This window comes from Rhinolophus sinicus, chromosome 9 (genome assembly GCF_057876585.1).
Source record: "Rhinolophus sinicus isolate RSI-liver-muscle chromosome 9, RSI-T2T, whole genome shotgun sequence".
NCBI lineage: Eukaryota > Metazoa > Chordata > Mammalia > Chiroptera > Rhinolophidae > Rhinolophus > Rhinolophus sinicus.
Window position 1 is genome coordinate 25,439,961 of NC_142509.1, and position 25,946 is coordinate 25,465,906.

The 25,946-nt window shown below is 51.2% G+C and overlaps 2 protein-coding genes across 3 annotated transcripts; both read right to left on the reverse strand.

The window, feature by feature from the left end:
* Positions 1-2,886: 2,886 nt before the first annotated feature.
* Positions 2,887-16,167, reverse strand: CRYBB2 (crystallin beta B2). The gene is made up of 6 exons (XM_019755568.3): positions 12,787-16,167; positions 11,072-11,151; positions 8,055-8,173; positions 5,403-5,535; positions 4,152-4,294; positions 2,887-3,137 (listed from the first exon to the last, which is right to left on the reverse strand). The coding sequence occupies exons 1-6, from the start codon at positions 12,839-12,841 to the stop codon at positions 2,969-2,971; spliced, it is 699 nt and encodes a 232-aa protein (XP_019611127.3). The 5' UTR covers positions 12,842-16,167; the 3' UTR covers positions 2,887-2,968.
* Positions 16,168-17,822: 1,655 nt separating this feature from the next.
* Positions 17,823-25,384, reverse strand: CRYBB3 (crystallin beta B3). Of its 2 annotated transcripts, XM_019755567.3 has the most exons (5): positions 22,681-25,384; positions 21,117-21,235; positions 19,840-19,972; positions 18,842-18,984; positions 17,823-18,223 (listed from the first exon to the last, which is right to left on the reverse strand). In XM_019755567.3, exons 1-5 carry the CDS (start codon positions 22,753-22,755, stop codon positions 18,058-18,060), a joined length of 636 nt encoding a protein of 211 aa, XP_019611126.3. In that variant the 5' UTR covers positions 22,756-25,384; the 3' UTR covers positions 17,823-18,057. The 2 variants fall into 2 exon arrangements, with proteins under 2 accessions (XP_019611126.3, XP_074177412.2); XM_074321311.2 differs by having other exon boundaries at positions 21,117-25,384.
* Positions 25,385-25,946: the final 562 nt, after the last annotated feature.

A 25,946-nucleotide genomic window follows, 5' to 3' on the forward strand; every position in this document is an offset into this window, starting at 1 on the left:
AAGCCCTGCCCTAGAGTGACGGTCTTTATTACATACTTTTCTTTACACACTCTTGGCTGAGACGTCTGGACCCTGGTGGCCCCGAGGTAGGAGGGAGCACTCAAAGTTTAAAAGAGAGGTTTGTTCTGCAGCTGCTAAGTACTTGGCTCTGGACCCATCACTTTGCAGGCTGGTCTCCTGCTGAATAAGCCCCATGAGCCTGTTTTCAGTTGGTTAAAGGCCTACAACTAGGAAGAGTCAGGATTTACATCTCACCCTGTGACAGATTCTGGACTGTCTGCTCTGAAAGGGACCAGTGGGGATGGTCACCCATTTTAGGAGGAGGAAGCATTTCTGTGGGCACCTGAACAGTGAGTTGATTTCAGAAGATGGAGGAATTTGCACAAGCTGTGGGTCTGCATGCACGGGGCACCGAGGAAATGGAATCAACGAAGTTATGGTCCGGCCAGCACTGTGACCGAGTCCACGAGAGCACAGAGAGGCTACTCCAAGTCAGAAGGTTGGGGGGCAGGACGAGTTTCAACAAGCTGAGCCTGATTCAGCGGGCCGGCAGTGGGGCCTGATAATATGCATTTCTCACAAGTTCCCAGGGGACGGTGCTGTTGCTGGTTGGGGACCACAACCCCAGGGCAACCAGACGTATCTTGGGGATTTACTAATATCTAGACCTGCTTCCACAGAGTCTCCGTATTCTCGAAAGAGGAGCTAAGTTTATTTCTTTAGCGTAATGTCTTCCACGTTTATCCGGGGTGTAGCAAATGGTAGGGCGTATTTCTTCAAGCTGAGTAACATGTCATTGCATGGATAGACCGCATTTTCTTTATCCATTCATCTGTCAAGGGGCCGTTAGGTCATTTCCCTGTCTTTCCTACATTGTAAATAATGCTGCAATGAACATGGAAGTGGAGACAGTGGTCTGGATCCCTCAAAGAGCCCAGCTGTTCCAGCTGGGCCTCCCAGCACCAATGAGGCTGCAGGGAGTGCGAAGGGGGTGGGGCTGGGGCTGGGGCTGGGGCCGGGCTGAGTTGCTTCATCTGGGATTGAGCTAGGGACATGACAGGGAGGAGAGGAAGAGGAAGGAAAGAAGGCAGAGCAGGAGAAGAAGGTGTGGGGTGAAGAAAAGGTAGGGCAGAGAAGAAGTCGGAGCACGAGGAGGAAGAACAGAGGAAGGGAGAGGAAGAGAAAAAGCACAGGGGGAAGAAAACAGAGAGGCGGGAGGAAGAAGATAGGAGTGGGTGAGAGAATTAGTGAATGAATGTGAGGAAAGCACTTCCGTCCTTGTGTACCTGGCAAACTCCTACTCCTCCTACAAAACCCCAGCTTAAAAGCCCCAGGAGCCTTCCCTGACATCACCCCCCAATCTCACAGGCTTCCCTGATGCCTTGTCACATTACGTTCATTTGAGTCCTTGTTGTGCCTCTGGCACGGCCCTAAAAACTTCACACACTCAATGCAACCCAATGAGCAGGCACTAGTATTTCGCCCATTTCCAAGGAAATTAAGGCACAGAGAGGCTACTCTAAGTCATAAGGTTGGGTGGCAGGATAAGGTTTTGCTAGTTACTTCCAGTGACAGTGGGTGAGAAAGTGATTTCCTTCTTCAAAGAATCATTGCTAGGTGGGTTGGTTGGTTTTCCCTCCCAGCAAGCTGTGGGAAGGAGAGCTGTAGAAAGAGAGGGGATCCTCCAGGCTTGCCCCTCCTCTGTTAGTGGTTCGGTGAGATCGCAGTCTGAGCCTCGGTTTACTGGGGCGGGAGGAGAGGCTCTGAGACCCCGCCCAGCTCTTGACTGCGCCGCTGTGACTGATAGGGCTCAGCTCCAATCAGGACCCAAGGAGCGCCACGACCACCACCACCACCACCACCACCACCACCACCACCACCACCACCACCACCACCACCACCACCACCACCACCACCACCACCGCCCCGCCGCCCCCCACTCCCCCCACCCCCGCTCCCCCCGCCTCCCCACCAGCACACCCACACAGACCCCTCCGCCCTTGGCCCGGGATCCCTGAGGAAGACTCTTTGCTGACACCTACTGGCTGAAGCAGGAAGTGGCTCCCGGTGGGCGGGAAAGGGGCAGGGCAGTCCTGAGAGCAAGAGAAGCTGTCCAAGGCTGGGAGGAAGAAAGTGAGGGGAGGAGGGGGGACCTACTGTCTCAGGACCTTGTGCTTAACCAACTCTCTTAAGTTTCCATGCCCTGAAGTACTCACTGTACCTGGAACACTGGAACATACCATGCTCTGTCTTGCTTCCCTAACTTTGCACACTCTTCCCTTTGCCAAGATTGTTCCGCCCCAAGATTCACCTGGAAAATGCCAACTTTTCTTTCAACATCTCCACGTCTTTGGGAAATTTACTAACGCCCCAGGCAGTAACGCCTGCCTTCTCTTGGTGTCCCTATTTCTGGGATGGGATGGGGATTGCAGGGTTGTTAGCTCCTCCTGGGAGATCTCAAGAAACTCCCATGTATAAGGTGATAACTCAATTATGAGGGAATGGCAGGCAGTGCGTAAGTCTGTAAGGGCGGGGGTATCCATCACATGCCCCTGAGAGTAACTGTGCTCAGCAACTACATAACAGGGAGCCCAGGCCAAGCCACTCAGATGACATAGGAGTTGTGAGTTAGGCAAAGAAACAGAGGCTCAGAGAGGTTGGACTATATGCCCAAGGTCACACAGCTAAGTAGCTACAGAGCCAGAAGACCCAGTGAGGGCCCAGCTGTCCTATCCCTCACCCAGACACTTTCTGTTGCTCTCTCTCTCTCTCTCTCTCTCTCTCTCTCTCTCTCTCTCTCTCTCTCTCACACACACACACACACACACACAACGCACATGTAGCTCTCACTGGGGATAAAATATGCTGCAGCAGACCAGTTGCAAGTCACACTTTATTCACTCACCAAGAGGACTGGGGGGATTCTGGGCAGCAGACCAGGCCCCTGGGAAGGAGGAAATGGGGGGCACTAGTTGGAGGGGTGGAAGGCTCCCCGTTGGTGCCACTGCATGTCACGGATGCGGCGCACAGACTGCACCTGGGGGTGGGGGGCCCCAAAGTCACTGCTGTCCTTGTAATCTCCCTTCTCCAGCAGGTACTGCAGCCCACGGTAGCCAGGATACTGGTAGCCAACCCACCTGCAGGGCCAGAGGTGGGAAGAGAGGACATGGGGAGACAGGAGAAACAGATAAAAAGAGGAAGGGAGAGAGGGAGAGAGGGAGGGAGGCAGAGAGAGGGAGAGAGAGAGAGAGGATCCTTAAACCATGAGGAGGGGTGGAGCTTCCCAATCATTTCACACTTCCTGAATGGTGAGCGGGAACAGTATCACCCTCCCAGCATCCAGCCTCTGCTTTCTTCCTTCTCTTGATGGGGAGCTCACTACCTCACAAAAACTTTTGACTGGAGACCTGATACTAGGATCAGAAGAAAGGGTGATCACTTAAGACTAGAACAAGACAAGCCTCTTATCCCAAGCTCAAGCCCAGCTGCAAGGCTGAAGGAGAGTGGGCGAGGTCCCAGGGGCCCTCTGTATTTCCTTCATCATTTGAAGTCACCACCACTCACTCTTTTGAGCACCTGATGAAAGCCACAGTCTTCTCCCCAGAAAACGTCACAGAGCCCTGGCCCACAGGGATGTGCATGGCCAGCCCCCCAAGGACACCTCCGCTCTGCTGCTCAGTCTCCGAGACCCCACATCTCACACTCTCACTCCTTGGGCTTCTGCAGAGTCTCTCACACTCACCAAGCTCTTCCTTCCACTCTTAGACCCTGCAATTCCTGCTCTTTTTTGAGATCTCACTCAAGAGTACCTTCCTTGGGGAAGGAGTCTAGATTTGTGTGATTCTTAAATTATTAACAGTTGTTCCCTACTAGACTGTTACCCCCTTCTGCTACCCCCATCTCGGCCTCACCAATATGTCCTTTCCTGCTCTTTGTGGCCGAGGTTAAGGCCAAGGTCCCTCTCCTGCAAAGGTAGGGTGTTACCCAAAAGGAAGGTCTGGACGGAACTTCCAGGGCTGAGAGCCACCACACATGGGCCGATGACTTCCACACCCATTTTTCAATGAGAAGACTGAGGTCAGGATCGCCAGGCTTCAGAGCAAAACAGGACTTAGGACCCCAGCGCAAGCCAGGGCTGCATCTGCACTCACGTGCCACTCTGCACCCGCACGGATGACACCTTCTCCTGGTAGCCATGGGCGTGGAAGCTGGGCACGTCGTCGTCTATGACCTCCATCTTCTTCCCCGTGAAGTTGGGGTTCTCATAGAGGACGATCTTGTGCTCTTGGCTGTCCTGTGGACAAGGAATGAGGGGACGTCTGTGAGTGAGAAGGAGCCCGAGATGAGCCTTCTCACCATCCTCATGCCTGGGAGTTGGGGTCAGCAGCTCTACCTGCAGCCTTCTGCCCAATCCGCCACCACGTGACTGTCTATAACTGCCATCGAACAGCAGCCAGTTGGTGAGATCCTATTGGGCTATTTTCACTTTGGGAAATATTTGATTCTGAAATGTCATTTTCCCTCCCACAGCCTCAACTCCCCTTTATAAATAAATGGTGGCCATGAGCCACACACACACACACACACACACACACACACACACACACGTACACACACGTACACAGGCTTACAGTGCCTCCAATAGACACTTGAGATATTTTAGCTTTCCTGCATCTCTATGTCTCTCCCCATCCTTCTGTTCCTGTTACATTTTTCTTAGTTATCTCCTTTAATCCTTTAAACTACTCTTATGCCATTTGGCAGATGAGGAAACCGAGGCTCAGAGAGGTAAAATGACTTGCTCAAGGTCACACAGCTGGGGGTACCAGAGCCAATGTAGGAACCCAGGACTGTGGAAGACTAAGTTCAATGTTCTCTAATCTTCCATCAAGCTTTGGAAGAACTAGACTGGTCTGGGAAGGTTTGGGGGTGTGACTGAGCATCACTGGGCTCTTTGCAAACCCCGAGAGTTCACACGCTAATAAGAATCGGGATCAGAGAAGCACTGAAAGGTTACACTGGCTTGAATTATAAACAAGAGCTAAACTGCCTTTTCCTCTACACCCAGGCAAAGAATTTCTTTTAATATGTTCGATGGCTATCATTTACCATTTACCGAGCAATTGCTCTGTAATAGGAGTTATGCAACCCTGGAAAGCACCGTCCACATGGAATAAAATGTGAACAGTGCCCCCTGGAGCCTCTCAAAGTCTTGTGAGTGGAGCCCCCTGGGGTTGTACAATGTGGCAGCTCTCAGGCGAAGCATAATCGCATCTCAGGAGGGTAGATAGTCCCTGTGGATCCCAACGGGCTCACGGCTGGAGGTGAGGCTTCTTCTGGCCCCTAGACCCTAGCTCCAAGGCAGCAAAGACAGGAGGAAGGGTGATGGGTACGGGCCTCACCAGTTTGATGGGCCTCAGGGAGCTGAGGGAGTCCGTCCTCCGACTGCTGGTCCACGAGTCCCAGCGTGGGTACTCACCCTTCTCAAACACAAACTGCTCACCCTTGCAGTTGGCTTGTTCGTAGCCCACCCAGCTGCAGTGGGGGGCATGGGGGAAGGGAAAAAGAGAAAGAGAGAGAGAGAGTTACACTTGCCCAGCTCATCAAGGAGTAGTAGCCCCATCTAAATTCCAGCACAGACTCCAAGAGCAGAGTCACACCTCAGTTATCTAGACCCCAGTGCTATGCTGATTTCAACCATCTGGAACACAATCAGGAATTAAGAAGGGGCCCAAAAGAGGGCTGAGCAGCAATACGGATAAATAGAGCCCCTGCACTACGGTCAGTGGTATGGTGGAATTAACAGCCAGCTCTCAAAAGCTAAAACAAAAACCTGACTGTAGCATCTGCCAATTTCCATGGTGTAAATGCTCCCACGTGGCCAATTCCAAGCTATCAGTGTGACATCACTGAATGTGGAGTTGGAAAGGGTTGTATCCAATCAGCCTCCACCCCTGAGAACTGGTTTCCAGGACACCACCACATCTAAAAGGTCCTTATTCATAGCAACCCTTCTCTTTAGATCTAGTTCTTTTGTTCTGGAGGGTTGTCTCTTGACTCATGTTTTACATAAAACTCTAGTAGTCTCTTAGATTCACAGGAGAAGAGAAATAATGCCTTAAAGGGAAGGAACACCTTCTGGCGGGGGTGGGGAGAGACGGCCTGGCTAATAAAGGAAAGGGGACAATAGGAAAAGAAAGGCACAAACTTCAAAATGCCTGGCATTTTGGGGCCACTCGTTGCCGGGCAAACATGGCATCCTGGTGCCATATGGCTGCTCAGAACAATACTCTACGGCATTAATGGAAGGGGAGATCGTGTTTCTTGCTGCTTTTAGATGAAGATGGACTCTTGATCGGGCAATTCTGCTTTAGGCCACGTGTCCTTAGAAAACTCTTGGCAAGAGCTCACTGCTCCCTGAATAAGGCTATTCATCATGGTGTTATTTAAAATACCAAATAATCGAAAGGACCTCAGCATCCAACAGTCAGGGCTTCTTTAAGTAAATTATGGCATATCCCATAATGGAATGTTACAAAGCCACGGAAAATAATGAGTAGGACACAGGTTCTCAAACCTAACTGGGCAGCACTACCACCAGGTGACTTTATGAAATGCAGATTCCTGGGCTCCAGAACCAAGAGCTGGATTTAATTGGGCCAAGAAGGGGCCCAAGAATCTGCCTTCTGTGATTCTAATGCAGATTTACCTCAAAAAAACTCTCTGGAAAACACTGACATAAAATACACTTTAATGAAATGCAGAGAATTTGTGATATCTTGTAGTTTTCAAACTGAATTACAAAACAGTATGTATAGCATGATCTGATTTTGATTAAATATGTTAAATATATATTAAATGTATATAATATACTAAATATATAATCAAAATCAGATCATTATATATAGTATATATACATATATATAGAGAAATCTAGATTTCTATCAAAATCTTAACAATGGTTACTTCTGAGTTATAAGTTGTATTTTTTTGCTATAAACTATTGCTTCTTCATTTGAAACAATAATTAATAAAAAATTATCGGAAGTTATGTTTTTAAAAAGAAAGCAGAGGAACGTAAACTCCATTTGAGAAATTCTTCCATCCAAATACTGAAAAAGGACAACTGAAAATCTGACACAGTACTTAAATGGTCAAAACTTCAGCTGTCTAGGAAGGTTTGCTCTCAGGCCCAGAAGAGGCTCTGAGCGCGTCAGGTAAGCGAGGCTCGGCAGGGCCTTTCCTTGGCTGTGTTCTCCCCATCAGCAGATTCTGACTCGAAGAGGGACATTGAACTCTGCAAAATTCCCTGAGAACCTTTGAGGTGTGGTGCAGGTGACCCAGGATACCCAACCACACTGGACTCCCTGACCCTGTTGAGAGGGGGTCACCAGTAGCCACCTCTGATTCCTGAGGCTCTTCCAGAGAAGAAGTGCTCAGAGAACCACAAAGAGAAGCCCCCACAAGCGGTGCTCAGATGCATGACGTGAGCAGGACAGAGTCACATCCTACCAATCACATCCTCTTCTCTCTTGGGTCACGGGCTCCAGGCCTGCTGACCCCCAAATGCATCGGTGACTGTGCTGATACCCAGTATAATCAGGATTTGAGAAGGGAGGGGTGGGCCATCCAGTTTTCAACCCCCCAGGAGAAAGGACACTCCCAGAGCCAGAGATTGGCAGTTCTGAAAAGGCCCGCAAGAGTTACCATGACCATTTCCCTGCCTTAACAAAGTGGCTGGGCTGGGTGTCAGGTTTTTCACCTGAGCTCTGTCCCTTCATCCTCAGGAGGACATGGCTGTCCTCACCCTGCAGAGGAGAAAACTGAGGCCTGCAGAGGGAAGTCACACAGTCCAGCAGTGGGGGAGCTGGGATTTGAACCCTGCTCTATCTGACTCTGCGGCATATATTCTCATGACAGGCTGCCAGGCCCCAAATCCTGGTTCTCCAATTGCGTAGTCTAGGAGCACAGTGAGGGCAGCTCTTTCCAGCTCCACAGCCCAGTTGCCTCACCCTGGCTGCCCCCCTGACCAGGTGAGGCCACCCGGTACATACGGTCCAGCCTGTACCAGGACAGAGCCTGCCTTCTCCACGCCGGTCTCTTTCAGGTTAGGGCAGGGCCCGTTGAGCTCATGCGAGTGGCCTTGGAAGTTCTCCTGCTCAAAGATGATGATCTGTAACAGGAGGAGAGAGTCAGACCCCGTCATGGTGGGGAGGGAGGACAGCAGGGCAGTCGGAGTGGGGAGGGGACTCAGGGAGCCTGGAAGCACGCTGAAGCCTTCCACCCGGGGGACTCACAAACTAAACATAAAGTCAGATAGTCCTGGCTGTGCAGGTTACCAGCTGTGAGACCTGGAGCCAGTACTTCACCTCTCTGAGCCTCGCTTTCCCCATCTGTAAAATGGGCAATAAAAACAGAACCTACCTCCTGGGGTTGTGGGAAGGATTCAGAGAAGCATCATGTTAGCACACAGTCCTGGCTCTGTGTGGGAGGCTTAAATAAGGCACCCCGGTAGGTAAGTGGCAGAGCCGAAATTGGAGCCCAAGCTTGTCTGATTCCATGAGAGCAGCATTTTGAAAACTCTAATAACTAATAACATGCACACAAAGCAGTTAAACTGCTTGGTAAAATGCAGTTTCTGAGCCAGCAGGATGCAGCCCTGGGTTCTGCATTTCCAACGAGCAACCAGGTGAGGCCGCCACCACAGGTCTGTGCAGCCAGAGACTCTCTTGCTTGAACTTCTCCCGCTCGCATTAGAGCTGGCCCGGGACTGCCATCTGTACCCCTCACCCAGTTCACCCATAACACTACACATACCTGTGCCCTTTCCTTAAGCCCCCACAGGCTTTGCAGTCTCCCTCTGACTTTCCCCCAGGATACTTCTTAAGGGGACTTTACTCTCCTTGCCTCACCTGGTCCTCTCATCAGCCCAGAGAAGGGGGTCAGCAGCATCCCCATCAGGGAAACACAAGATCTGCAAGGCAAGAGGCCACCCAAAGCCTCACAGCCAAGTGTTAACTGGGAGGCCAGCTGCCACCTTTTCACGATTCCAGAGAGCTTTTGGGGACAGAGGTTTTCCAGCCACACTTCCCCAGGAGCTGCATCTGGATGAAGAGATGGGCTCAGGGCAGCCAGCTCCCAGGAGGGGCAACTGTGCAATCCACATGGTCAGCACGGGTTGGGTAGACATGTCCCTCTCTCTCAGGCTGGGGATTAGCCACATAAAGCCGGGGAAGGGAGGCCCGCCAGAGCTCAGAGACAAACTCCATGGACTCAATTCAGCCCTTAAGCTCGCTGACTTGACAACAGATGGTCAGGAGACATGGGTGCTGATTTTGCCTCTGCTGCATCCAGCTGTGCAATCTGAGGAAGCAACTTGACTACTCTGAGCCTTGGCTCTCCCATCTGTAAAATGGGGATCACACCTATTTTGCAGGGTTACCGAGAAGAATCAAGGAATATGGACGTTAGGGGCCAGTTCATTATTACGATGGCCTGGGAGACAAGGGCTTGCAAGGCTGAGGTGGGTGGGGAAGGGCAGCCTGTCCATGCATTTGAAAGGCTTAGAGAGCCCAAGAACTTGGTATTGTTGTTTACCAACAAACAGATGCTAAATTCTACACCTGGTATCTAATCCCTTAATCCTGTGTGGTCCAATACAGCAGCCATTAGCTACGTATGTCAAGTGAACAAGATGCAACTAACCCGAATTAAAATGTGCTATAAATATAATATACACATTAGATTTTGAATATTTAGTATAAAAAAAGAATATAAAATGACTCCCTAATCATTTTTCTATTGATTATACATTAGGCTATATTGGGTTTAATAAAATAGGATATGAAAATTTATCTCATCTGTTTCTTTTTACCTTTTGAACGTGGCTACTAGGAAACATTCAATTCCTTCTGTGGCTCCCATTTCATGTCGCCGAGCTGCTCTACACTACGTCACACTGACCGGCTTTCTGTTCCTCACACTCATCCAGCTCGTTCTGACCCCTGGGCCTTTGCACGTGCTGTGCCCCCTGCCTGGAACTCTCTGCCCTGCCCGTGCTCTCTGATTTTCACATGGCTGCTCCACGACTTCACCCAGGTCTCCACTCCAATGCCACCTAAGGAGGCATTGCCTGAGGAGGGCCTTCGGGACCACCTGAGCTACCACAACAATTCCTCATCCACCTGAGTCTCAGGAACCCTTCACTCTATGTTTTTTTTGCAATACTTCTCACTCCTCGAAATCATATATTTATTCATTTGTTTCTTGTCTGTCTTTCCTCTACAAGTAACCCCCTCAAGGGACAGGATGGACTGAGTGGCTGAGGGGCTGCTTCAGCTCTCGCTTTCCTGGCTGTGGAGGCCCCAAGTCAGACAAAGGGCAGTTCCCGGATAGACTCCCTGCCCAGGGCCCCGGATGCAGAAAGAAATGGAAGGCAGCCTGGTAGAAAGCTGCTTGTAGAGGTTTGGGGCAGAATAGGTGTGACAAGCTTCTGACTTGGGATAAGAGCTCACTGCCTTTACGAGGGCAGGAAGATGAGAAAGCAAAGAAGGCACTATTGGCTGGCATTAGGTGGGCACAACACAGGCCAGGCATGAGGCTGAGCCTGTTTTCTTTGCCTCTTCACAACTACCCTATGTTGTGAATTCAATTCTCTTCATTTCATGAATGAGGAAACTGAGGCTCAGAGAGGTCAAGTGAGTGGCTTGGGACACACAGCAGGTGTGGAGTCAGGATTCATACCCCACCTCCCATTCACTAGATCCCTTTTAGAAGGGACTGAGGGTCTGCCTCAACCTTGGGAAGCCCCCATGGGCCATAGTGTGTAGGAGGGGGTAAAACACAGCAACTTAAGACTCTGAAGCAGGAAGCTGGTAGTGGGAGTTCTGGCATGCCAGGGAAGGCCTGCAGAATCAGCCCCCAGTGTGCAAGTTGGGGAAACTGAGGCCCAAGGGCAGAGAGGGAGGCTCAGGAAGGCAGATGCCAACCCCACTTTACAGAAGGGAGACTGAGTCTGGGGTCTGGGGAATGACTCTGCTTGCCCACCCCCTCCCCCCTGCATGGTACTGACCTTGGGGTTGAGGGGCTGTGTCTTGCCCGCTTGGGTTTGGTGGTCTGAGGCCATGGTGGGCTGTCCTGTGCAAGAATGACCTGGAAGACATGGGGGAAGCAGGAGTGAGGACTTCTCTGGGCCCTTGGCTTTCTCATCTGAGGGCACCCCATGGCAGCCCCAACCCCTATGTTTTATCTCCCTAGTTTTAGGTTGTCCTAGAGCTGTGGAGCCAGCAAGCAGCTGCCTGAGCGTCCAACCTTAGCTTCACTTTTTGTGTCCAGACCAGCTCCAGAGGAAAAAATGAGGTTTACTAAAAAATAAAGCGATAAATTAGAGCATATGTGGGGTCTCATGTGGGTCATGGTCACTCAGGTCCCACAGGATGCAGACCCATCGATAGTGTACAGAAGTTTTTTGATTAAAGGACAGCAGTGTGGGGCAAATAATATCCATGCACTCACCATGCTTGGCTGGGTTGTGGCCCCCGTCTGCAATCTCACAAAGTCCCTCGTAACTCCTGCCTCTCATCCCCAACTTCCTCTTTGACCCCTTCCCCAGTACCCAGAATGCTCCTCTCCATCATGGGTCTTCTTTCCCCCATAACACATCTCTTACGAAACTCATGCTAAAGAAAGCAAAGACATGAGTGTAAATGGTGGAAATTCAAGCACTGTGATAGCAGTAGGAAGCATCTCTTAGCTGGTGAGAATAATGGAAAAGTCAGTCTCTTCTCCCTTCCTGTGGGAAGGGCAGTGAACCCAGCCTGTGTTTTCCCAGTGAAGAGGGGAAACCTGACCTCCTCCAGAGATAACATCCATCTTCCAGAAGTCCCGTCCACACCAGAACATCCCCCAGAAACAAGAAATTCAAATAAACAATGTGGGAGCCAAACCTGCTCTTCTCTCTTAAGAAACCAGCCTTCTGAGCCTGTCACAGTGCCAGGGGTCCCACCAGGAGAGTCCCCGGTGCTCAGCATTCTCAGACCAAAGATTAAACCCAAACTCAGGTGCTGGCCCTGCCGCTTACAAGCACTGACGTCATCCTCTCTGTGCCTCAATTACCTGTTCTGCAAAATGGGGACAGTAAAGGCACCTATCCGTGGACAAAGTGTGATAATTCAATTACATAAGGCAGAACACTCAGGCACTTGGCAGAGGTCCCTAAAGACACTTGGTCCTCAGTGCACGGCAGCAACAATGGCACAATTAGGGTCATTTCCACCGAGTGCTAGTGGCTTTGAAATCACCTGTTGCTGGGAGCCCCCAGAGAGCCGTGACTGCTACCTCCTCCCTAATGCGCCCCAAGACAGGACACATGGTGGTACTGGGAGTGATTGTGGATGCGGAGAGCTGATTCACCGCCCTAGAAATGATGCTGAACCTTCACTGGTTTGATACCTTCTTGCAAACCCTCAGATTCTCTTTTCCAGTCGCTGGCTGATGGACTGTTTAGTATTATAATAATTTAAGAGCATTGCCCGAGTACCTACTCTGTGACAGGTGCTGTGCAGGACAATTCACCTACGGTTTCTCTAAGCCCCACTAGACAGGAGATTTTAAAACCCTTCTCCCATTTAACAGAAAAGAAAACTGAGGCTCAGAGCATTGAAATCTTTGCCCAAGGTCACTTTGTCAGAAAGCAGTGGCATCTGGATTCATACCCAGGTCTCTCCCACTTTCCATCAGGAATGAGGATGAGAGAAAAGGCAAAGGAAGCAAGAAAGGCGTTCTTACCAGTGACACCAGCCCCCGAGAGTGCCTGTGAAGCCAGGTTCATGGGAGGTGGCATTTATATCTTCCCCAGGAGTGCTGGTGCCAAAACAAGTGACGGCTGCGTCCCCCCGCAGAAAGCAGGGCAAGAATGCAGGATTAAGCCCGCACCAAAGCCTGGGTCAGCAAATGCCCACAGACATTGTGTCTCTGCACAATAATGTCATTAGCTGTCAGATTTGGCCGTGCCAGGGGGGTCAGGCGGCTGGACAAGAAGATGCCTGTTTGCATGCATCAGCCATCCGGCTGCCAGGACCGGGGGCAGGCTGGGTTCACTGGTGTGGTCAGTCAAGCCCTGGGGGAAGGCAGACAGAGGGGAACAAATCAAGTAAAGGAGCGTGGTTTGGCAGGGTCCAGCATCCAGCATTTGCCCATCCATCCATCCAACCATTCATCCATCTACCCATTCATCCATCCATCCATCAGGCATCGACTTGGTGCCAAGCGCTGTTCTAGGAGGTGGTGTCAGGAAAGGGACCTACCCCCACCTGGACCATCCAGGACAGCTCCCAGAAAGAGACCAAGTCCTTGGGGGTGGGGAGAAATTAGACTGGGAAACCAAGCTGGGAAGATAGTTCCAAGCAGGGTCAGGGCATGGGCTAGGTGGCCGAGGTGGGCAGGGGCCTGATGGTGCAAAGTGAGCAGAGTGAACCTCACCTTGCAGGCATCTGGGCTGTACCAGCACCCACTCACCTTAAATGGGGTGCTCTCAGGACCCCAGGCCCCACGGTCTGGAGAAACCTCTCAGATCCTTATTGCTGGCTTCATTGCTGCCCTGTGGGCACTTGGCTTTTACTCATGTTCCTCCAATGTGCATGGCTTCCTTGAAGCCAGTCTGTGTCTTGACCAAATACAAGGTCAGGCAGGAGAAAGGGGACAGCACTGGGGCTTGGAAACTGGGTTCGAGCAATGAGACTGGCTTTCTCCCACCTTCCATGTCCCCAACACACACACACACACACACACACACACACACACACACACACACACACACCCCTCTGTCCCCCAGCCAAGGTGTTTCTCTCTGTAGCCCTTCTCACCACCTGACATTATGTTACTCTTATCTGCTCTCTTTCCAATTAGAATAGGAACATTACCAGGGAGGCACTGTCTGCCTGATTTACCACCGAATCTCCAGAGCCCAGTGCCTGACATGTAGTGGATGCTTTTATTTGTTTCCTAGGGCTGCTGTAACAAAGGACCAAAACTGAGTGGCTTGAAGCAACAGAAATTTGGGACGCAAAACGGTGCAGCTTGTATGGAAAACAGCCTGGCAGGTCCTGCAAAAATCTAGCACAGTATTACCATATGATCCAGCAATTCCACTTCTGAATGTACAGCAAAAAGAGTTCAAGCCTGGTCTCCAGCATATGCTTATACACCCGTGTTCACAGCAGCACTATTCACAATAGCCAAAAGGTGGAAGCAACACAAGTGTCCGCTGTCAGATGGCTCAACAAATTGTGCATGTCCATACGATGGAATATCATTCAGCCTGAAAAGGGAAGGGAATTCTGACACCTGCTACAAACATGCATGAACCTTGGAGACATTATGGAATGTCTTCACATAAGACTAAGTGGAATAAGCCAGATACAAGAGGAAACATACCATATAATTCCACTTATATGAGGTAACTAGAGCAGTTCAATGTATAGAGACAGAAAGTAGAATAGTAGGTGCCAGGGGCTGGAAGGGAGGAGGAATGGGGAGCTGGTATGTAACGGGTGCCGTTTCAGTTTTGCACGATAACAAAAGTTCTGGAGATGGATCGTAGTGATGGTTACACAACAAGGTGAATGGACTTCACGCCATACAACTGCACATTTAACATGGTTTAAATGGTCAATTTTGTGTTATGAATATTTCACCACAGTAAAAATAATGTCAACTCCCACCCCCCTGAAATTTACTGCCTCACAGTTCTAGAGGCTAGCAGTCTGGAAGCAAGGGGTCAGCAAGCCACGCTGTCTCCCTGAGCTCTCTAGGGGTGGAGTTTGCCCGCAATTCTTGGCTGGTAGACACATCACTCAGTCCCATGGCCGTCTTATCTCTGTGTGTTTCACATCGTCTTCCCTCTGCCCGTGTCCAAATTTCCCCTTTTTATAAAAACGCCGGCCACATTACATTCAGGCTCACCCAAAAGCCCTCATTTTAACTTGCTTTCCTCTGGAAAGCTCTTATTTCCAAATAAGGTCATGTTCTGAGGTCCTGGGGCTTAGCACTTCAACATATATTTTTTGGACACAAATCAACCCATAACAGATGTCAATTAATAGTTGCTGAACAAATGGATGGATTCAAGACCTGGTCAAGTTTCAATAAATAAAGAAGAATTACTAACATTTAGATAGGATGATATTTCATCATGAGTCCCACACTGTCCACACTTACTTCAATCCTCCCAAGAAACTAAGAGGTAAGGCTTGCATTTATCAATCATGCCATTTTACAGAAGAGAAAGTTAAGGCTCAGCAAGATTAAGCAACTTGCCTAAGTTTGCACAGCCAGTAAGTAGTAGAGCTGGGCTTTGTGCATTGAGTCCCTACTAAGTTCACTGGAGGACCCTCTATCTGCTGTCTCATTAAATTCAATCCTCACTACCATCTTTGAAGTAAATGTTATGAGTCTCTCCTATTACAGATAAGAAAGCTGAGGCTTAGAGAAGTTAAGTAACTTATTCAAGGCCACATAACTAGGAAGTGGTAGAGACAGGATTTGAACTCAGAACTCAGGATTCTTAAGACTCCAGAGCCTTCACCCTAGCTACTTCCCTACTCTTACTTCAGTTTTCTCACCTGGTGGAGTCTCATGCCTTCAATTTGTAAAAAATGCAACATCTATGAAGCACAATGAAGGGAAGCACAATAAAACTAGGTCTACTAGTAGCTCAGTACTCTGGGCCTCAGTTTCCCTCTCTGCAAGTGAGGATCGTTATCACCTGTCTGTAGGTTAGAGCTGATTCTCTAAGGCACCCACCTGCCCCTAATGGATACAGCAGAGTGTGGGGGCTCAGGAGCAGATGTTGTAGGATACACCTGAGCTCTACTGTTCTCTACCTGTGAGTTCCTGCAAACGTGACTCTGCCTCTCTGGGCCTCAGTTTCCTCATCTGTTGAATAGGATGAGTAACCATGCCTACCTTCCAAGGTCATTCTTAGGATTCAATAAGGTGATGTATAAAAAGCCCAGCATTGGCTCTGGTCTTCAGGAAGCACTGATTTATAAAGCACGACAGGCCTCTCTTTATGAGAGGCAGGAGGAGGTGGGTCCTGGAGGGAGGAAGGGGTGAGGAATGGGGGGTACATGCATGGGGGGACTCAACCCCCGCCTTTCATCTGCCCAGTTGCTGGGTGCCCTCACCCCTCACCCTCCAAGCCTGAGGTCCCACCCCACCACTCCCCTACACACCAAAGTAAAAATAATTCAAGGGGATTTATTGACTATGCATCTTTTTTTTTTAATATGCAGGCTAAAGTAAGTGAAAATTGCTGTATTCTTTTCAATGCATTCCTTAGGTCCCCACCGGTCTCCCACATACCAGAAGCATAAGCATGGGGTGATTTCAGGGGCTACAACCAGCTCTGGGCATAGCAGGGAGCAAAGTCAGGGAAATGAAGCAGGATTAGCTCACGCAGGTGGGAGGGGTGGCGCTGGTCCTTGGGCCTTGGGGAAGCCAGCTGTCACCTGACTGTCAGACTGGACACTCCCTTTTCCTCCCACCGGGGCCAGAGGGGTGAGATGTCTGCCTGGTGCCGACTGGCTCCTTTCTGGACAGAAGCTGCCCCAGAGGCTCACATTTAGGCCTGGCATTGCCATGGCACCCGCCTGGGGCTGGATGAAGCCACTAAGGCTCAGGGGAGTGACAGTCAATGGTGGGAGGTGGATGGCAGCTTTGTGCCCCAGGCAAGGCTGCAAAGGCCTCTGGGCAGGGGGACAGAGTTCCTGATGCATGAAAGACAGAGGGCCGGGGGATGACGCCATGATAAGTCACCCAGATCTCTGCAGTCACCTCCCCACTGGTCTCCCTTGGCCCCACGACCTATGTTGGGTGCTACAGCCTGAGCCACCCCACTAAACCCCAAGGCAGATATGTCTCACCTCGCTCAAATGCTCCATGTCTCCCACCTCCCTCACAGAAGATTCAGTGTCCCCGAGTCTGTGGACCCCTAAATGCCTGGACCCCTCTCCCTCTCTGACTCTCTCCCCATTCTAGCACTTAATCCATTCCAGACCTACCGGCCTCCTTGCTGTGTCTCCATCACCCCGCCACACTCCTGCCTAGGACTTTTCTGCCTGGAATGTTCTTGTGCTTCATTCAGATATGAGCTCAAATGTCACCTCCTCAGAGCAACGTTCTCTGACACCTCCCCACCCCCCTCCAGCCTCATACCCGGATCGCTTGTCCTTTGCCCTGACCACCTCCCAACATTGTCTTCAAAATCTATTTGCTTATTTATTTCCTGTCTCTCCCATAGAAGGCGTGCTTCATGAGGGTCAGACTTTGTTCACAGCTGTGTCCTCGGGCCTTAAACAGGGCTCCGCATTAGCGGAATAAATGAATGAAAGCAGAGACTGACAGAGAGCTAGAAGGGGAAATGATGGCTAGATGGATGGATGGGAGAAAGAAAGGATACAGAGATGGATGGATGATAGAAGAGAGAGGATGGATGGATCAGTGAAAGAGTGGATGGAAGGAAGAACTGATGGATGAATGGATGGAAGGATGGATAGAAATTTGGGTGGGTAAAAGGAAGGATGGATAAATTAATGGAAAGAAGAAAACAGATGGAAGGAGGGAGGGAGGGAGGGAGGGAGGGAGGGAGGGAGGGAGGGAGGGAGGGAAGGAGGGAGGATGGGAGAAGGAAGGGTGGAAGGGAGGAAGGGAGGATGATGGACTAACAGACAGGCAGACAGACACAAGATCATGGCAGGGTGTACACGAGGTTCCACCTGGGAGGACTGGAGCCTGGGGTATGAGCACAGCCCACAGCCCTCCCCTGGGGGTCTCAGAACCCTCAAGCCCCAGCCTCCTTCAGCCTGCCTCTCCCAGGCTGGGCCCACTCAGGAAGTGACTGCAGAGGAACATGGCAGGTGGGGGACTGGCCCCAGGCTTTATTGAGCAGGTTCTGGGGAAGGGTGGACAGACAGGCCCTCCCCCCAGTCCTGGAGCCTCTCCTTCTTGCACTTGCTGTCTCCCCAGGGCAGGCCTGGGCCACAGGGACCTGGGCGCCCTTCAGCTGCTGAGGAAGCAGCCCCGCTTATGCCACTTCCGGTCGCGGATACGGCGCACTGACTGCAGCTGCGGCTGGTTGGCGTCCCACTCGTTCCAGTGGCGGTACTCGCCCCGCTCGAACATGTACTGGCGCCCTCGGTAGCCAGGAAACTCATAGCCAACCCACCTGCCGGGATACCAAGGTTGGGGTGAGGATGGTCAGCCTCCGGTCTTCCACCTCCAGCCAGACCGAGGCTTTCAAAGCCAGCATCTGACCGTGTGAGCTGTAGTCACCGACAAAGGAAAAGTGATCCTAAGGTTGCATTCACAGAGATCTTAAACCTAGAAGGAGGGAGGTGATGAGCCTGTTCACCCATGTACTATTCAGGCCACACCTAGAGAATCACATACATCCTGGGCCCCCGGGTAAGAAGGATAAGGATTGTGAAAAGGAAAAACAAAAACAAAATCAGTTCAAGGGCCTGGGGTTGTTCAGAAAAGAAGTGAAGACTTTCATGGGAACAGGTGAGAGGAACAGATTTCGCTTGAATAAAAAAATGATCAAACTTTCTATAAGTCAAGGCTAGTTGGAAATCCAGTGGTACGAGAGTGCAAGCAATTGGACCTTCAACTCCTCGGGACTCTCAAGTGGGGCTCTGAGCAAGGATGGTACAGGAGCAAACTCCTCGTATGAAGGGCCTCCAGATAGGAGAGCAGAAAACACAGCAAACAGATTCTGTGTGGAGCCAGGAGAGTGACCCACCAGAGGATGGGGTGGGGGAAGAGTGGGGCTTGGGTCCCTTACGTCCCATTGATGGCCTGGACGCTTGCCACACGGTCCTGGAAGCCATGAGCCCAGAGGCTGGGCACGTCGTCATCCACTATCTCCATCTTACGGCCACCAAACGCCGGATTCTCAAACAGATGAAGCTTGTGATCTGGACCGTCCTGGGGGCAAGATTATGGCATGAACCAGCTGCTCCCGTGCCCAGAACTGGGGTCGGGGAAGCTCCAGGTACAGGAACGAATCAAGACCCTGCAAAATAATGCACCCCGAGACCTCTGCCTGCGGGGAGGGATTCATGAGGCTCTTCTGCCCCCAAATCCACTCCAGGAAGGATGGGGACTCGGGTGGTTCCGCCAGAGCTGGTCTCCTTTGAATCCTTAGAGCCAGAGAGCCATGAAACCAATGGGGGCCTTTCAGGTCTCATTCAACCCCATCAGTTAGCAGACAGAGAAACTGAGGCATGGAGAGGGTGAAAGGAGATCAAAATGATTAATGTAGGAACATTCCCTCTTTACTAAACCAGGCTCTGATTTGGTCTTCCCACTGCCCTCAAAGGGGCATCCATGATTGTGACAAGGAGAAGGGGCTGGAACAGCCACTGAGTATAAGTAAAGTAGGTGGGAGAGTAGAGTGACATTTTAAAGTGTCACGTGGACCAAGTCCCTTTCTGGTGTCTGTCAAATGCAAGCTGTTCAGCGGTTACTTTCTGAAGTATTTTCCAGACTGTATTTCTTTGACCACAGTGCTGATCTGAGACTGGACCCTACGGTCCCAAATTTTAATAGGAATACAGGGGCAAGTGCCAGTACCGTGCAGGCTAATTCAAACCGTGAATCCTGATGTCCCCATCCCCAGCCCAGTGACCATTCGATAGCCAGCTTCTTGTCCCACACAATCAGAAATGATGAGGGCCCTTTCCAGGCCAGGCCCATGCAGGCCAAGCCCTAGGCTGAGCTTGTAAAATGAGCATGTCCAGCTTCTAGAAGCTTCCTCAAGGGGGCAGGAGCTGTACTTACAACGCGCAGAGGCCGGAGGGACAGGAGGCTGTCACTGTGTTGGCTGTTGGACCAGGCAGCCCAGCGAGGGTAATCCCCCTTCTCCAGGACAAACTGCTCCCCGCGGAAGGCCCTGCATTCGAACGCCAGCCACCTGTAGGACAAAAGAGGCCCAGGTCACCTCAGCTGCAGGGGAGGGAGGAACCAAGTCTAGTGACAGAAGGGCCCATAACTGCTGACCTCTGACCTTGCACCCTCCTGCTAACCCTACTACTGGTCTCTGGTCCTGTTATTGAAGGAGTTACTGGGACATACTGGGAGCTGAGGAAAACCTTCCTGGGGAATCGTATTGAGAATTTATTTTTTTTAATGTTTTTTTTTTTAACTTTTATTTATTTTAAATGTGTTTTTCCAGGACCCATCAGCTCCAAGTCAAGTAGTTGTTTCAATCTGGTTGTGGAGGGTGCAGCTCACGGAGGTCCACGTGGGGATCGAACTGGCAACCTTGTGTAAGAGCACCGCGCTCTAACCAACTGAGCCATCCAGCCGCCCTCTGAGAATCTATTTTACGTGCAGCCTCTGTGTAGGGGGCTTGGAAAACCCCTTAGCACAATGTCTGGCACACAGTAAGTATTCCATAGGTGGCTTATTATTATTATATTATTATTATTTATTTGCATGATTCCATTCATTTCACAGAAACTCTCTGAAGTATGTCCCTTTAGTTATCCCCATTTGACAGATGAGAAAACAGAGGCCTGGAGGGTGAGCACCTTCCCCAGAATCACCCAGGTGGTTAGTGCTAGAGACTGGATTTTCCATCCAAAGAACAGAATGCAGAGCCCACCTGGAACATCTGCTTGCCGTGTGTACATGGACCAGACACTTAACCACGTTAGCCTCAGTTTCCTCATCTGTCAAATGGGGATAAGAAGGCACATCTTTCCTAGGGCACTTGTGAGGATTTCGTGATCTAATGCATGTTAAGTTTTAGATGTGATGAATATTATTGAAATTATAATGATTAAATCCCACTTGTCAGACAATGAGCTAGATGCTGGGCTGTCTTCTCTGTTCTCTTTCCACTGCAGTCTGCTATTTGCCAGAGATCAAGTGCTAGAAGGATTCTAAGAGAATCACACAGTTCAGCTCCCTCATTTTACAGTTGGGAAAACTGAGGTCAGAGAGGGGACAGGAGTTGCCTAAGGCCCCGCAGGACACTTAGAGCTGGAACCCGAACCTCCCAACTCCCAGAAATCTAAGGGCTGTGAGGCAGGGCTGGGGGTCCAGGTACTCACGGCCCGGACTCCACTTGGATGGAGCCCACCTTCTCTAGCAGGCTGTCCGTCAGGTTGGGGCACTCTGCCGAGAGCTCACACCGCTTGCCCTGGAAGTTCTCCATTTCGTACAGGATCACCTGGAAGGGCACTGTCTGAGCGTGTCCCCGGGGAGGGGGCTCCCAGCTCCAGCCCCTATCCTGCAAGGTCCTCCTTGGGGCAATGGAGGGAGGTACCATCCATCCACTCCATCAGCTCGGCCTTGTGCCGGCCTGGGGCCTGCATCGCCGCAGTCTTGCACTGCCCTCTGGTGGCCATAGGAGGGAACTTCTCCAGGAACCTCAAACCAGGCATTTCCTCTTGCGTATCTAGAGAGCCAGTCTGGAACCTAATTAGATTGATGACAGGAGGGACGACCGCAGGGAAATGAAGTCGTTTACGGCAGCCAGGAGGGAATGTGGGCTCTGTTCTAAACTTTCCAAGCAAGGCTAGAAATTGATGTTTACCTTAATGTGAAATTTCCCCATTAAAAAAAAAAAAAAACCCTGTGCAGGGCAGACGAAACACCATTTTGCAACCTCTGGTGGACATTCACCTACCTCAGGCCCAGAGAAAAAAAGGGGCGCAAAGGCAGAAAAAGGTGTTACCTCTCCCACAGCTAGAAGCACACACTGTGTTTTTAGAAGGTCCTCAGGGAAGATCTACTCCGGCCATTTTACAGAAGTCTCAGAAAGGGAGAGTCACTTGTCCCAGGCTGCACGGTAAGTTAAGTGGAGGCACCAGGATTTGTTGTCAGCTGGCTCTTTTCTCCCACTCACTGGTGCGGACAGGGCAAGGCCCATAGATGCCAAAAGGAGACAGGCAGGCCCAGTAGTGGCACTCACCTCTCCGGTGGGCAGCTGCTTCTGGGGATTTGCCAAGTCCCTTAGAGGTCACGAGATAACGCTGCACTCTTTCCAGGAGAAACCTGAGGGTCTGCAGGGCAAGGCTGGCCCGATGGCACCCACGGGTCAGGCCCAGAGCCAGGCCGATCTCTTTGTTGCTCTTCCCCTCCCTGTCTCTCCCACTCTGGTTAAACCAGCACATCCTCAGAAATGCCCCGTCCAGTTATCTCCTTAGTGAACTTCTCCTTGGGCTGTCTTGAATTAAAGCCCTCCGGAATACCTTAGAGAGGGCAGAGCCAACAAATTCCAACTGTGTTAGCTGGCCTTGGCAGTGGCACTTGCATTCAGCTCTCACACCAGCTCTGGGGGTTAAGGAGTGTGGGCATCATTCCCATTTTAAAGATGGGGCTATTGAGGCCCAGAGAGCGAACTGGACTGAGGTCAGCAGGAGAGTCAGAGCCAGTCTCCTGAAACCCCTGGGCCCCCTGGGCCCCGCTGAGACAGGCAGGACATATGTGAACAGTTCCATCTCGCAGACAAGGGCGCAGAAGAGGGAAGGTGAACGAAGTGACAAAGTGAGTTTACAGCAGAGGGTGAGGTGTCCTCCCAGCCCAGGCTGGCTGCTTTCTGGAGAGAAGTTGACCCTGAGGCCCAATAGGAGCCCTGAGCCCAGAGCCCCTGGTCCCCTCCCGGCTCAGTACCTTGTAGTTGCCTCCTGGGCCTCCATGGCTCTTGCCAGCCACGGCCTGCTCTGGCGCGCCGTGCCGTTCTGCCATCTTCCCAGGAACACCTCTGGCTTCAACCAAAGGAAACTAGGTCATCAGGTGCACCAGGGCGAAACCAGGTGTTGATGTGATTGGAGCTGTGCTACAGAACTTTGCTGCCTATGGATGTGGTCCTTACTCACGGCCTACATTCAGTCTTTCAGTCATTCAACAAACACCCACTGAGCACCTACTGTGAGCCATAGGGAGTGGGACAGTCAGGAGATCAGAATCCCCATTTTGCAGAAGGAACCCTGAAGCACAGCAAGGTGAGGCCACTTCTCCGAGGCTGGGATTGGGCCTGGCTCCAAAGCCTGTGCCCTTCCCCCAGACCCAACTGCTTCCCAAAGACAGGGTCCTCGGAGCTCTGTGCACACATAACCTCTGGACCCTGGCCAGAGGGCAGGCTTCCGAGGGGTTTCTCTACAGGACTCTCTCTCACCTCCACACCCCAGGCTGCAGGCTTTGTTCACATTACTCTGTTCTCCAAAGATTCCATGAGCATCTACTTGGTGCCTGGCCTGTGCTGGGTGACTGGGATGAACAGAAGACCACAGACTGGTGGGAGATGGACAGACAGACAGACAGACATCTAGAGGAAGCATAGTGCTGACCAGGCCCTGGGACACCTGCTTTAGCCCAGTTTCAATACATTTGGATATTCATTCCATATGCATTTATGGAGCACTTACTGTGTACCAGCCACTTAAAGAGACTCAGACAGACAGGTACAAACAGCTCCCCTTCATCCCTACGGGGACCGTGACACACAGTACAGGCCCCGCAGTAGTCACGGGGCAGGGTTCTCCTGATTGTCACACACACACACACACACACACACACACACACACACACGCACACACACACGGGACTGTTCTCCGTTTATCAGCACACACACATGTCTGCACACGCAAACTAACACAAGCTCCCGTGGTCACTGTACATAGTCACGTCCCACCCACTGCACAAAGAGCCTCTTTCACACACACACACACACACACACACACACACCCTTAGACTTCCACAGTGGGCCACAGGCACCCACATTTACACCCCACACTCGGCTGCCACCCACCCACAGCTCCCGTCCTCCCACTCCCGCCACACACAGTTGCATGACCCATACACTCAGGACACGGGCCCTGAGGCATAGCTTGCTGCGAGGGCTGCCCAGACCCCTCCCTCAGTTGTGCTCAGTCTTTGCAGGTTCCCTGCCCGAAGCACACGCCCTGGGGCTGGACCCTGGCCACCGCCCTCTGACACCAGCTGGGCGTGGTGGCTGTCGAGGGTCCTCCCTCTTGGCTCCAACCCTCAAGTGGACCCCCAGCTCGTACAGGGGTCAGCTCTGGACGTCCCATGGAGACCACCAAAGGTCTGGGCCTACTAGGGCAGCTCTCGTCTCCCCGCCCTGCCTAGCCCATTTCAGAATGAACCTGTTGCTATCGCCTTGGGAAGGACAGAGGGTCCAGCACTGTCTGCAGACAGTCTGCCTTTGCAAGGAGCAGCCTATTTATGCGTGCTTTCTGACAGCCCAGCACATCCCGGCTCGCCGAGCCAGCGGTCTGTCCACGCGATTCTGTTCGGGCTGTTTCACTCCAATAGCAGGCCCGGGGAGCCCCAGGGCCTCGGCGGCCTCAGCCAGGGCCTCTGATGACTTCTCGGGGACAGATGGACCTCATTGGCCTTGTGGGAAGCCTGATAGCACAGGGGGGAGGGGCATGGGAGTTCTCCAGTGACCAACCCCATGCCCTTTGACTTCTTGGTGCCACCATCTTCCTATTGGGGTGCAGGACAGCCTTGGAAAGGCTGCAGTTCTTAAAGTGAGGGACCCCAGAATCTCAAATTTTCTAGGGTATATGTGGCCTAAATTTTGTCACATCACCTTAAACACACCCTCCAAATTCGGTGTGAATCCATTCATTTCCAGGGGATGCTGTAACAGACCCATCGAAGACTGATTTTCTTCATGTAAAAGGCATCTGTGTACAACGGCTACCATTTATTGAAGACCTATCATGTCCAGGGCACTATGTCAGCTTCATGAGCATTACGTTTATTCCTCACCTAGCTATCTTTTGGGGAGGAATTATGATCCCTATTTTACAGATGGTTTGGAAACTGAGTTCAGAGAAGGTAAGTCACTTACCTAGGTCACACAGCAGAAGGGGTGGTGGGGGCTGACCTGCTCTGGGGCCCAGCTTGTGGCCTTGACAGAAATAAAGAGTCACCGTATTTATGACCAAAAAACTAGATCCTTGCAGTTTTAAGTATCTAACAAAGTATAATTTTGCCTGTGGTAGGTGTTTAATGATTATCAAATGAATAAAAAGAGAGACAAACGAGTGAATTGTTACGCAACAGGGTTTTCTTTTGTTGTTTGTTTTTGGCAAAAATCCTCAAGTCATCATAAAACCCAGTTACCTCGCATCGCTGAGGTGCTGGTAGGACAGAGTGGGTGACAGCTGGACTTGGGAAACAAGTGGACCTGTTTGACCGTGTGGGATTTACTGAAGGTCTCAGAGCTAGTCTCCTCATCTGTAAATGGAGAACCCTCTCTCTACGGGAGCCACTGAGAGCTCGTGAAAGCAAAGCACTCCAATCTATCACTTTCTTACTTTTATTCACCAAGGACCCTGCCTATTAAGGACAGTTCAGACCAACGGGGTACTTCTGGGGGGTGAATGTGAAAAGAGTTGGTTTCGACCCTTTAACTTGGGATGCAGCCACTGCCTGCTAGGGATATGAGGGAAAGAGAGAGAAGTAGGCACAGCCTGCAGGCATGACTCCCTCCCATCAGGACCGTTAGGAGCCTGAGGACCTACTATGCGCCCAGCATTTCAGATGCCACATTTCCTTAACCTGGATTTCTCAACCGCGGCACTATTGCCATGTGGGGCCGGATCATTCTTTGTGGTGGGATCAGACTTCCTGTGCATTGTGGGATGCTGAGCAGCGACCCTGGCCTCTACTTACGAGATGCCAGTAGCATCTCCCTCCCGTCCTTGTGACAACCAAAAATGTCTCCCGTCATTGTCAGATGTCCTCCTGGGAGCACGATCCACCCATGAGAACCACTGCCTTCAACTCTTGCCCAGTGAGGTCGCTATCACCATCCCCAAGTTGAAGAACTGACACTGAGGGACATCCCACAGCCAGGAGGGGGCAGAATGAGGATTTCAACTCCACGTTGAATGGAAATGCTG